This window comes from Loxodonta africana, chromosome 13 (genome assembly GCF_030014295.1).
Source record: "Loxodonta africana isolate mLoxAfr1 chromosome 13, mLoxAfr1.hap2, whole genome shotgun sequence".
Taxonomy (NCBI): domain Eukaryota; kingdom Metazoa; phylum Chordata; class Mammalia; order Proboscidea; family Elephantidae; genus Loxodonta; species Loxodonta africana.
In genome coordinates, this window is record NC_087354.1 from 72,783,182 (window position 1) to 72,795,279 (window position 12,098).

General features: G+C 38.3%; 1 protein-coding gene across 5 annotated transcripts in view; it reads right to left on the reverse strand.

Moving 5' to 3' along the window:
* The window catches only part of LRBA (LPS responsive beige-like anchor protein), a 766,566-nt gene that overhangs the window by 549,788 nt on the left and 204,680 nt on the right, over window positions 1-12,098 (reverse strand). For all 5 annotated transcript variants that reach the window (XM_010597205.3, XM_064267558.1, XM_064267557.1 and 2 more), the window contains 2 exons: window positions 11,706-11,784; window positions 8,528-8,661 (listed from right to left, as the gene is read on the reverse strand). In XM_010597205.3, the coding sequence (XP_010595507.2) occupies window positions 8,528-8,661; window positions 11,706-11,784 (213 nt within the window). The remainder of the gene's footprint in view (window positions 1-8,527; window positions 8,662-11,705; window positions 11,785-12,098) is intronic.

Genomic DNA, 12,098 nt, shown 5'->3' on the forward strand with positions numbered 1-12,098 from the left:
CACAATTACACAGACACAAACACATATACACATCTTATTTCAATTTACACCTTACCTCCCCTAATGTTGTTAGGTGCCATCGAGTCGTTTCCGACTCATACTGACCCTATATACGATAGAATGAAACACTGCCTGATCCTACTCCATCCTCACAATCGTCGCTATGTTTGAGCCCACTGTTGCAGCCACTGTGTCAATTCATCTCCTTAACAGTCTTCCTCTTTCCTTGATCCTTGACTTTATTAAGCATGATGTCCTTATCCTGGGACTGGTCCCTCCTCATAATATATCCAATGGACATGACATGAAGTCTCACCATCATCAGTTCTATAGAGCATTCTGGCTGCACTTCTTACAAGACAGACTTGTTTATTCTTCTGGAAGTCCATTGTATATTCAATGTTCTTCACCAAAACCATAATTCAAAGGCATCAATTCTTCTTTGGTCTTCCTTATTCATTGCCCAGCTTTCGCATGTGCACAAAGTGACTGAAAACACCATGGGTTGGGTCAGGTACACCTTAGTCTTCAAACTGACAAATCTTTGTTTTTTTAACACACATTAATCAGGTCTTTTGCAGCATATTTGCCCAATGCAATATGTAGTTTGATTTGTTGACTCTTGGTTCCATAAGCATTGATTGAGGATACAGGTAAAACGAAATCCTTGACAACTTCAATCTTTTCTCCATTTATCATGATGTTGCTTATTGGCTAAATTGTGAGGATGTTTAGTTTTCTTTATGTTGAGGTATAATCCATACTGAAGGCTGCCGATCTTTGATCTTCATCAGTTAAGTGTTTCCAGTCCTGTGTCTTTGCTTTCAGCAAGTAAGACTGCTGTGTCATCTGCATATCACAGTGTGTTCATGAGATTTCCTCCAATCCTGATGCTGCATTCTTCTTCATATAGTCCAGCTTCTCAGATTATTTGCTCAGCATACAGACTGAATAAGTATGGCAAAAGGATACAACACTGATGCACATCTTTCATGATTTTAAACCATGCAGTGTCCCCTTGTTCTGATACAATGACCGCTTCTGCATCTATGCACAGGTTCCTCATGAGCACAATTAAGTGTTCTGAAATTCCCAGTATTTGCACTGTTTTCCATAACTTGTTATAATACACAAACATCTCTGCAAAGTCAATAAAACGCAGGTAAACATCTTTCTGACATCAGCAATGATATCCCTCATTCCACATCCTCTTCTGAATCTGGCTTAAATTCTGACAGTTTCCTGGCGATGTACTGCTGCAAACATTTTTGAATTATCTTCAGCAAAATTTTATTTGTATCTGATATTAATATTGTTCGATAATTTCAGCATTTTGTTGGATCACCTTTCTTTGGAATAAGCATAAATATGGCTCTCTTCTGGTTGGTTGGCCAGGTAGCTGTCTTCTAAATTTCTTAGCATAGAGCAGTGAGCACTTCCAGTGCTGCATCCATTTGCTGAAACATCTCAATAGGTATTCCATCAATTCCTGATGCCTTGTTTTTCACAAGTGTCATCAATACACCTTAGACTTCTTCCTTCAGTATCACCAGTTCTTGATCATATGCTACCTCCTGAAACAGCTGAATGTCAACCAATTCTTTTTGGTAAACTGACTCTGTGTATTCTTTCTATCCTCTTTTGATGCTTCCTCCATCCTTCAATATTTTGCCCATGGAATCTTTCACTACTGCAACACGAGGCTTGAATTTTTCCTTCAGTTCTTTCAGTTTGAGAAATGCTGAGCGTGTTCTCCCTTTTGGTTTTCTAACTTAGGGTTTTTGCACATGTCATTGTAATACTTTGAATCTTCTGTTCAGCTCTTTTACTTCATCACTTCTTCCATTTGCTTTAGCTACTCTACATTCAAGAGAAAGTTTCAGAGTCTCCTCTGACGTCCATTTTTATCTTTTTTTCTTCTTCTTCTTTTCTCTTTTTAATGGTCTTTTGCTTTCTTTGTGTATGACGTCCTTGATGGCATTCCACAACTCATCTGGTCTTCAGTCATTAGTGTTCAATGCATCAAATCTCTCCTTCAGATGGTCTCTAAATTCAGGTGAGATATACTCAAGGTTGTACTTTGGCTCTCATGGACTTGCTGTGATTTTCTTCAGCTTCTACTTGAACATTTGATGGTGAACATTTGATGGTCTGTTCCACAGGCAGCCCCTGGCCAGTTCTCTTTCTACAGATGTAGTCCATTTGATCCCACATGTGTTCCATCCAGCAGGATCCACGTGTATAGCGCTGCTTATGTCATTGAAAAAAGTAATTTGCAATGAATAAATCATTGGTCTTGCAAAATTCTATCATGCAATCTCTGGTGTCATTTCTATCAAGGCCATATTTTTCAACTACTGATCCTACTTCATTTCCAACTTTTGTATTCCAATCACCAGCAATGATCAATGCACTGTGATTTAAAGTGCCTAATAGTAAAAGCCTAGATTGCCTTGAAGGGACTAAACTCTTGGTGGAATTATGGTCATCAGACAATTCTGGTGAGCACTCAGAAGGAAATGTGGAGAGCTATTACACTGTTACACTGGAGATGGTGAGAAGCAGCATCAGAAAGAAACGGCAGCAGCCGAACCAGGAGGCCAGCGTGATACAGCGCTAGAGCCAATCCACAGAGCAAGAGAGCTGACTGCCTCTGCACAGGAGGCTCCCTGACAAAGTGGGATGCCTCCAAGCATTTATTAGTGGAGCTAGGCTTGCAGACTCACAGAGCAAGAGAGCTGAGTGCCTTCTAGCCGAAATTTACTGGCAGAGTAGGGTGTTTCCAGGCACTTATCGGTGGAGCTAAAGAGCTTTGGAACATTTGCCCCAGCACGTCAGACATGGGCTGTGAATCCTGAGGGGCCGAGAGGCCAAGGAACCAGTAAACAGAAGCTGAAGAGACAAAGGACACAGGAAGCAGAGCTGCCTCAGTCTCAAAGAGTAGAGTCATGACTTCTGGGGTCTCAAAGGGTGGAGTTGCCACTCACATGGACTAGGAGAATGGTGGCCTCCCACCACCAAGGATGCAGAACCAGGAGGGGAGCATATCCTTAGGACCTAGGGTACCTGTGCTGAGAAGCTCCTAGGACAGGGGAAAATTGATGACGAGGACTTTCCGCCAGAGCCAACAGAAACAGAAAGGCTTCCCCTGGAGCTGGCACCATGAATTTGGACTTCCAGCCTCCTAAACTGTCAGAGAATATATTTCTCTTTGTTAAAGTCATTTGCTTGTGGTATTTCTGTAATAGCAGCACTTGATAACTAAGACACATCCCTATTATATCCCAAATCAGCAGAAAGAAGTAGTATTTTTCAGGCTCAGAGATCTAACCCCTCTAACACTCTACAATATGCCTATGTCATAAGTCAGAGATCCCACCTCTCTAACATCTCTCAGACTAATAAGTAGGTTCAGTTTGCTTAGTTTTATCTTTTTAACTGTTTTTCACAGACATGGAATTTTAGTCTCTTCTAACAAAACAAACTCAAGATACCAAGCCAAGAGTTTTATAAACTAACAAAACTAGTAGGGCATCATCTGGAGATTCACGACAAAAGCCCACTTCAATTTCTCCAGTAAAGATTAGTCCAGAGATGTGCCTCCAGGTTCTGTTTACCCCACATCTATCACCTATTCTTTTTGTAACTTCATACTAGACTCAGAACAATTCAATGATTCACCAGAGATTAAGCTAGTATCATTCTAAACCAAATGATCCATTTTAACCTTGAGTATACCAGGAAAAATAGTCACAACCAATAATTTACAGGAGAGTAAGGGGATGGTGATAAACAATATTTAGAAACTTAAAAAGAATTTAAGCACAGTAATCTCAAATTCTTATTACACATTTTCCATGTTCTGAAATATATATATATATATATATACACACACACATATATAACGTAAAAAAAACCCTTGCCATCAAGGCAGTTCCAACTCATAGCAACTGTATAGGACACAGCAGAACTGCCCCACAGGTTTCCAAGGAATGGCTGGTGGATTCGAACTGTCAACTTTTGGTTAGCAGCCAAGCTCTTAACCACTGTGCCACAAGGTCCCTGTATTTATTTATATATAAGTATATAAATAAATACACACACACACATATATATATCCCAAATGGACGATGTCTTTGAACGCAACTAACTGCTTGCTCATCATGAATCTGGAACATGTACATCTTGAAAACATTAATTCCAAATTCCAAATACACTTCTAATAGGTTCTAGATGATCATTAATTCTGGTTCTTTTTCTTGAAATTGCATCACCAAACCTCAATAATGACTCCAAATTTCAAATACATTTCTAATAGGCTCTAAAAAAAATGGATCTCCTTGAATTTACATTATCAAAACGTAACAGTCTGGAAAACTCTGATGGTTCATATTCTATTGAAGGGAAGACAACCACTTCTTTGCTCCAGAATTACAAAACATTTTCTTGTTTATTTATAACATCGTTTAGGATGAACAATCCATCGAATATTTTCATTTTCTACATGAATTTTTCCTTCTAACCACCATTGTATCCACACTTGCCTTCATCATTTATCCACTTATAAACTCAATCAAGAAACTGTGGGGCATAATCATCAAAAATGGAATATTGGTGATCTAGTGGTAGAATGGAAACCCTGGCGGCATAGTGGTTAAGTGCTATGGCTGCTAACCAAAAGGTCGGCAGTTCGAATCCACCAGGCGCTCCTTGGAAAACTCTATGGGGCAGTTCTACTCTGTCCTATAGGGTCGCTATGAGTCGGAATCGACTCGACGACAATGGGTTTGGTGTTTATTGGTTTGTTTGCTTTTTTTTTTTTTTTAGTGGTAGAATCCGCTTGTTCCATCCTGGCGACCAGGTTTAATTCTCAGCCAGTATACCTCATGGGCAGCCACTATTCATCTATCAGTGGAAGCCTGAATGTTGCTATGATGCTGAACAGGTTTCAGTGGAGCTTCTAGACTAAAAAGAACTAGCAAGAAAGGCCTGACAACCTACTTCTGAAAATCAGCCAATGAAAACTCTATGAATCACAATGGTCTGATCCACAGCCAATCACGGGGATAGCCCAGGACCAGGTAGCCTTTTGTTCCACTGTGCATAAGGTCCCCACAAGTTGGGGGCCAACTCAACGGCAGTCAACAACAATTATCACAAAAGATGACAAAAACTGTCACATCATTTAAACAAAACAGGACAATCCAGGTTCTTGTCATAAAACAGCACATGATAAAAAACTTTGCATGATGAAGTCATTCCTGTTGAATGACTTACTAATAAAAACAATTTCCTTTTTGCCCTTAGAAATAAACCATTTGCAATCTGTTCTTGAATCTGATAATATTGACAGAACGGTGCTCCCTGACTCTTTAAATAGATCTTCACATTTTCTAATAATTCTAAAACGTCTCCCTCTGTCAATTTTCTTCTTTTTGCCATTATGGGCAGAAAACAAAAAATTCTGATTTCTCAACTGTGTTCAAAAAGACTACAAACATGGCATCTATTGACTTATACCAGTGTTTCTTAAGGTTTTCTTCATTTTAGACATTCTTTTCTTAATCCCCTCATATTTTAATAGTAAAGATAGTCTATATATCTGTTGATGTACTATTGCCCTTTGGAAGGCCACAAACCTTTGTAGTATCTAGGATATTTTTGCCCTCTCTAAATGTTAGTGTTTGCCACATTGAAAATGAAAGCCTATACCTTCTTAAAGTATGATGTGGTAAAACAGTAAAAAAAAAGAAAGAAAGGAAAACTGAAGGTGATATAAGAGTAATGATTTGATTCCTCCTGTACCATTATTCTATGGACAATTCAATAAAGGCAGGGTGGACAAGGCAAACAATTATGGCAAAATGAAGATGGTTTTGGTAACAAATTCATGGATGTTGTACTTTCTTTCTACTTTTGTGATAAGAAAAAAGTTTTCAATACAAAAAACATAAAAACTTTCTAGGACCTGATCACATACCTAGTCACTGGCAAGGACAGAATTAAAACCAAGATGTCCTCTGTTTCTGTCCAATGTTTACAGCACTCTGTTATGCTATTAATTACAAGGCCCTGGATAGTACAGATGGCTAAGCACTTGACTACAGGGCTGCAAAGGCTGGTGGTTCAAACCTACACAAAGGTGCCTCAGAAGACAGGCTTGGAGATCTGCTTCTGAAAGGTCACAATCTTTGAAACTCTACGGAGCAGTTCTCCTCTGCACACATAGGATCACCATGGGTTGGAATCAACTCCACCAGCAAATAACAACAACAACAATGCTTTAATTACCTCTACTCAAAATCTTTCTGTTTTACAATGCATAAAAAAACTCTCATCTAAAAACACCACTCTCGACTTAAAATACACATATAAGCTACATAAGAACTCTTGGATTTGCTTGCTATTTTTATAAACACAGTCCAATGAGTAGGTATTGTTCAAGTTTACACATGAGACACTGTATATTTTCTTCCTTATTACTGTTTTGTCAGAATTCATTGGTAAGAAAATGATTCTAGGTTAAATTTTGTTCAAGGATCTAGAATTGGCAATTTCTAATACTTCTGGATATCTAAAGTGATCCTACTTTTTGTTGGATTGGTTATAAAATTCAAAGACCAATTAGCAGCAACGTCTTCCTATATAGAAAGGCTATATTGAACATACAGATTTTACTCACATTTTTTGATAATGAAATAAAATCTGGTTCATAAGTTTTAACACTCCTTTAAAAAATAAATATATGATATGTGAAGTATAAATTTAGGCAGAAACCTTATAATACAGACTCTTCAACTTCCAGATTTGATGCCTTTCAAATTTTATTACTTTATTAGCTCAAGTAGTCCATGGCTAAATAAATTATGTCCCACAGCAAAGGACAGTAAAATGCCACCCCAAACTTAATTAAATATTTCAAATAAACTCAATGTTACTTTTTGACTATATAAAAATGAGATCACCCATCACCAACTCCATATACACTGACAGCAAAGAAGATAGTGAAATTCTCATTTTACTAAAGCTTACTGTTCATACACAGATAGATATTTTACGGGTCAAATGAAGTAGAGACATTCCATAATTAACATTCAGATGCAGAAATCTTAAACTATTAACCTACCTTGCATTTCCATTATATCCTCATTTCTGCAAAAGAAGTGCTATTTCACAAGTTTTAAAAAAACTTCTTGGCAGATTATCTAGCTACTGTTACCCAACCAAAATCATTACTACTAAAGCTGTAGCTGATATTTAAAAGACTGCAGTACAGGTAACTCTGCTTTCCCATGATTTTTCAGCTTCAACGAAACATGTGTCTTATTCTACATCACAAACCATGAACACAAACAAGCCTGACTTAGTAAGTATCTTGTCCGAACATTATTTTTCAATATATTTTTTAATTAATTTGGTGAAATTCACAGAACATAAAGTAGCTGTTTTTAAAGTGAACAGTTCAATGGTATTTAGTGCATTGACCACACTGTGTAACCACCACCCCTATCTAGTTCTGAAACATTTCCATCACTTCAAAATAAAACTTCTACCCATTAAGCAACCCCATTCCCCTCTCCCTCCAGCCTCCAGCAACCACCAATCTGCTTTCTGTTTCTACATGGTCTGAATGTTTTTGAATGAAAAAAATCAATTCTGTATCATCTGTGACCAGTTACTTGGATTCTCCTTAGAATTTTCTAGTTACGGCAATGAAAGGTGTATTTTGAAGTCAGTCTGTTAAACTCTTAAATAGCTCTAATTATTTGAAAAATCATCCTCTATTGCGCTGAAATCTGATGATGTCTGAGAAAATTTAGGTCTAAGTCTACTTCTAGTTAGATGAGACACCCTTTCTAATATCTGAAGAAATTTGCTACATAGCAAGTGCCCCATGCTAAGAAGAAAATAATAATCATCATCATCCCAGTATTCCTCATTTACTCTTTAAAAAGCATGGTTTATAATACCTTCAACAACCTACTTCTGCATGCTGCTGGTCTGATACAATCTCAAAGTACACTATCTAGAAAAAGTCCAGTAATCTATGCCTTCTGTAAGCAGGACAGAGTACAATACTATTGTTTTCTCTAGTCATTTGTAAATTAGAATCTCACTAATAGAGACTACTAATGCATTCCTCATTTTCCTAATACATAGTAATACACCATGGCTTATACGGAGCTTACATTTAAGTAAAACTTTAGGTTAACATCTCACTAATTACTGTGAACCTAGTCTCTCCAATTCTCTTGCCTCAAAGTTGTGGTTTTAAAGCAATATGTCTTAGCTCTTTGGGCCAACACATAAGTTTCTGTTTCGCCAAACCACTGATAAAAAATCTTGACCAGATTAAACATAAAGGAGACACATAATATATTCCTTAATGATAAAAACTCTACTAGAAGCCTGGTCCACAAGGCTGAGAACACTTACAGGAAAACTCCATGCATCTCTTACTATCAGCTTACCTTTTCTTAACCCTGAAATTTAAATGTATATAATGAAATAAATAAAAATCACTTACTTGTTCCTTCTATAAGCAGCTCTTGTCCATGGCTACCCAAAAGTGTACGAGAAAGAAAAGGTGCAAAATCCACAAAAATCTCTCGCAGAAGAGGCGCTGCCTTTTCCAAAGCATGTTCAAGTCTCTCTGTAATACTAATGGAAAGGTGATAAATTACCAAAACTAGTCCACAGAATTTCAATTTTATAATTATTAAAATGATGTACATTCCACAGAAATGTAAACTTATGTTAAAATTAAAAATTACCTAAAAGCTCATTACTATTCCTTCTGCCTAGAATAACCTTCTTTATCCTGTTATAGTTTACCATCCTCAGTCCTGGCAAACAGCCTGGTTAACAACCACTCCAAGTATCAGTTCTTACTGGAAATCTTAACTGGCTATTTAAAAGTATGAACTTTTTAGCAATGTCCACTATAACCTAAACAAACCCTACTAACTCATAACAAGCCTACAGGACAGAGTAGAACTGCCCCACTGGGTTTCCAAGTTGCAGTTGGTAGATTTGAACTACTAACCTATTGGTTAGCACCCCAGCTCTTAACCACTGCACCACTAGGGCTCCAGTAAACCCTACAGTCCCTATCAAATCTGTCTATTCACCACTAAACCATCAGTACCTACAGTTCACGAACTATGTTTTCTTCATTTCTAAGTTCTCAGCAACAGCATATGGTACAGAACTAATAAATGTTTATAAATCAGTTTCTATTCTTTTTCACTGAATTCTATCTCTGTGATAAATTGTATCTAATATAATCCGAACAACTTTTCATTTGAAAATACATATACTATACAGGCACATTTACAATTCTCTCAATTTACAAATTATGTAAATATCTATGTGTGACTATCTGTACATATACAGTCCTGCACTGCTTAACGTCCATGATACGTTCTTGGAAATACGACGTTACGTGATTTGGATGTTGTGAGAACACTGCATTTTATACTTAGCAAGGCTATATGGGATACTGCAGTGTACCTGTATTAACTAAACAGCTTAGACATTGTGCACACTCAGTACTGTATTTCAGCTAATGTATCTGGCGAGGTAATTCAGGTTATATAAGTAAAGTACAATTATACGCCTGGCAGTGCCAGACACCTCTTACTGCTCAGGCGCCTGGGTCCCTGTTCCAGACGCCTCCTGCTGGCCCAACCTCAGATGATCATCTGTCCTTCCAAAGCCTCGGGTCCCTGCAGGAGTGCTCCGCTCATTGGGTCACCCAACTGATAGCTCTCAGCATCCAGACACTTGGACCCCACCTGCTCACCCAGAACCTTGGTTCTGGCTCTCACCTCCAACCATGGCCTGGCGCTGAAAGCCTCCCACCACCCAGAGCCCCAGTACCTTGCCTACCCTCCTGATACCTAGTGCCTGTGGCGGGGCCATTACTCAGCACTCAGGACCATGGGGAAGCTCCACCCAGGTCCAGCTGGTATAGGGTCTACGTGGACCTCAAGAAGCTGTCTTGGTCATGGAAGAAGTGACATGAGTCACCCCACCCCATCCTGGCACCAGCTTGGCCAGGAAACATGAGATACACATGTTGCATGCAGAAGCTGCTGCATTCACTATGTCCTATTACACCCGCTTCATCCCATTCTCTGATCGGAATATCTGAACTCTATTATAACCTCATGAGACCACGTATTTATACGCGCTCGGAGGCTACCCGAATGGATATTATGCAACACATGACTGTATATTCTGTATATGACTGTATACATGCTGTTGTCTGTCATGTTGATTCCCACTCATAGCAACTTCATATAACAGAGTAGAACTGCCCCATCGGGTTTCCTAGACCGAAATCTTTACGGGAGCAAAGTGCCAGGTCTTTTTTCCCATTGAGCCACTGGTGGGTTCAAACCACTGATCTTTCTGTTAGCAGCTGAGCACTTAACCACTGTACCACCAGGGCTCCTCATATATATACACACATATATATTTAATGAATTAAAAAAAAAAAAAAGCCCCTTTAGGGGACACTGAGCTTCTATTAAGGGCAAGGGTATAATCTGCAAACTGATAAGGGTGATGTTGAACAACCTGATGTACATAAATCAATGTCACTGAACTGTACATGTGAAGATTGCTAAAATGTCAAATGTTTCATTAAATATGTATTTATCACAATAAAAACAAAAAATCAAGCCCCCAGCACTTCAGAAGATTCAGAGTTATCCACAGTTTTAATTTTTAAATTATAAACCAAACCAAACATACATAAAACCAGCCACTATTTATGTCCTAGTGGTTCTTCCCACTCACACTACCAAGAAAGAAGCTGACACTGAAACTATCGGGGGCTCTGGTGGCACAGCGGTTAGGTCCTCGGCTTCCAACTGAAAGGTCTGGGGTTCACGCCCACCAGCCATCCCTTGGAAGAAAGATGTGGCAGTCTACTTCTGTAAAAATTACAGGCTTAGAGACCATATGGGGCAGTTCTACTCTGTCCTATCAGGTCACTGTGAGCTGGAATCAACTTGATGGCAATGAGAACATATGTATGTACTGAAACTATCAGCTGGAAAACCAGTGGAAGTTTCTGCTGTCAATAACCATCTTCTCCCATGTACTACCCTTAATATTATTCCTTTCTGTGTACCTTAAAGAGCCATTGCCTCTTCTCCCAGGATGGCATCACAACTTCAAATCTACATTTGTGGCGTGCTATGGATGCTCTCTTTGGGGTAAGGAGTCTCAAGAACTCCTTGGCCATTAAGACCCTAACTGTGGAAATGCATTCACAGCATCCCAAACTAGAATTTGCAATGTACATTCCCAATTAAACAAGATAAATGACAGGAAAAACTTATCTGAAATTCAGCATCATTGTAGCTTTGATTGGCCATCGCTCAATGTTATAGCATTTCTATGGAAGGAGAACTCCAAATTTCAAACTGTCAATTTACAGTCATTTGGAACATAAGCTATAAGCAACTGTGTGAATAAAATCTTTGTTATACACATAGTATTTATTACTTTATCACAAATAGCCACCTCTTAGGTCAGGTCTCATGAACCTTTTCATGTCATAATCTTTTAAAATGAAATGAACTTGTAAGATAGTCCCCAGCCTCTAAATATCATGTATGTTGAGAGAGAGAGAAAGAAGAAAAAAAGAAAGGTCGTTAAATCACAAACATACAGCACAGCAGCTGAAATACCTCATATTTGAAACTGGGTCTTGTGGAACAGAACCAACTGTTGGAACCGAGGGTAATTTTGCTTGAGATGATCTACTCCCTATAAAAGAAAAACATGACTATTTGGGTAACATTCATATCTAACAATTAATTAGCAAATTTTTCTTTAACTCTTTCATATACAAATTTATTAGTTAAAAGCTTAAGTATCACCTCAAGCAATCTCTACATCCAGGAGCTGAAAGGTAATAGTAAATTCCGACACACTAAACTGGGTTCACCATTCCTTCTATTCGGCACCAAATGTCAATACAGTTTTACAAGTAGAAACGTATTTTAAAATTGAAGCAAAAAACAGAAACAGGTAGTTATAAATTTAGCTTTAAATAATTATGCCTCCGTTACCATGAAAAT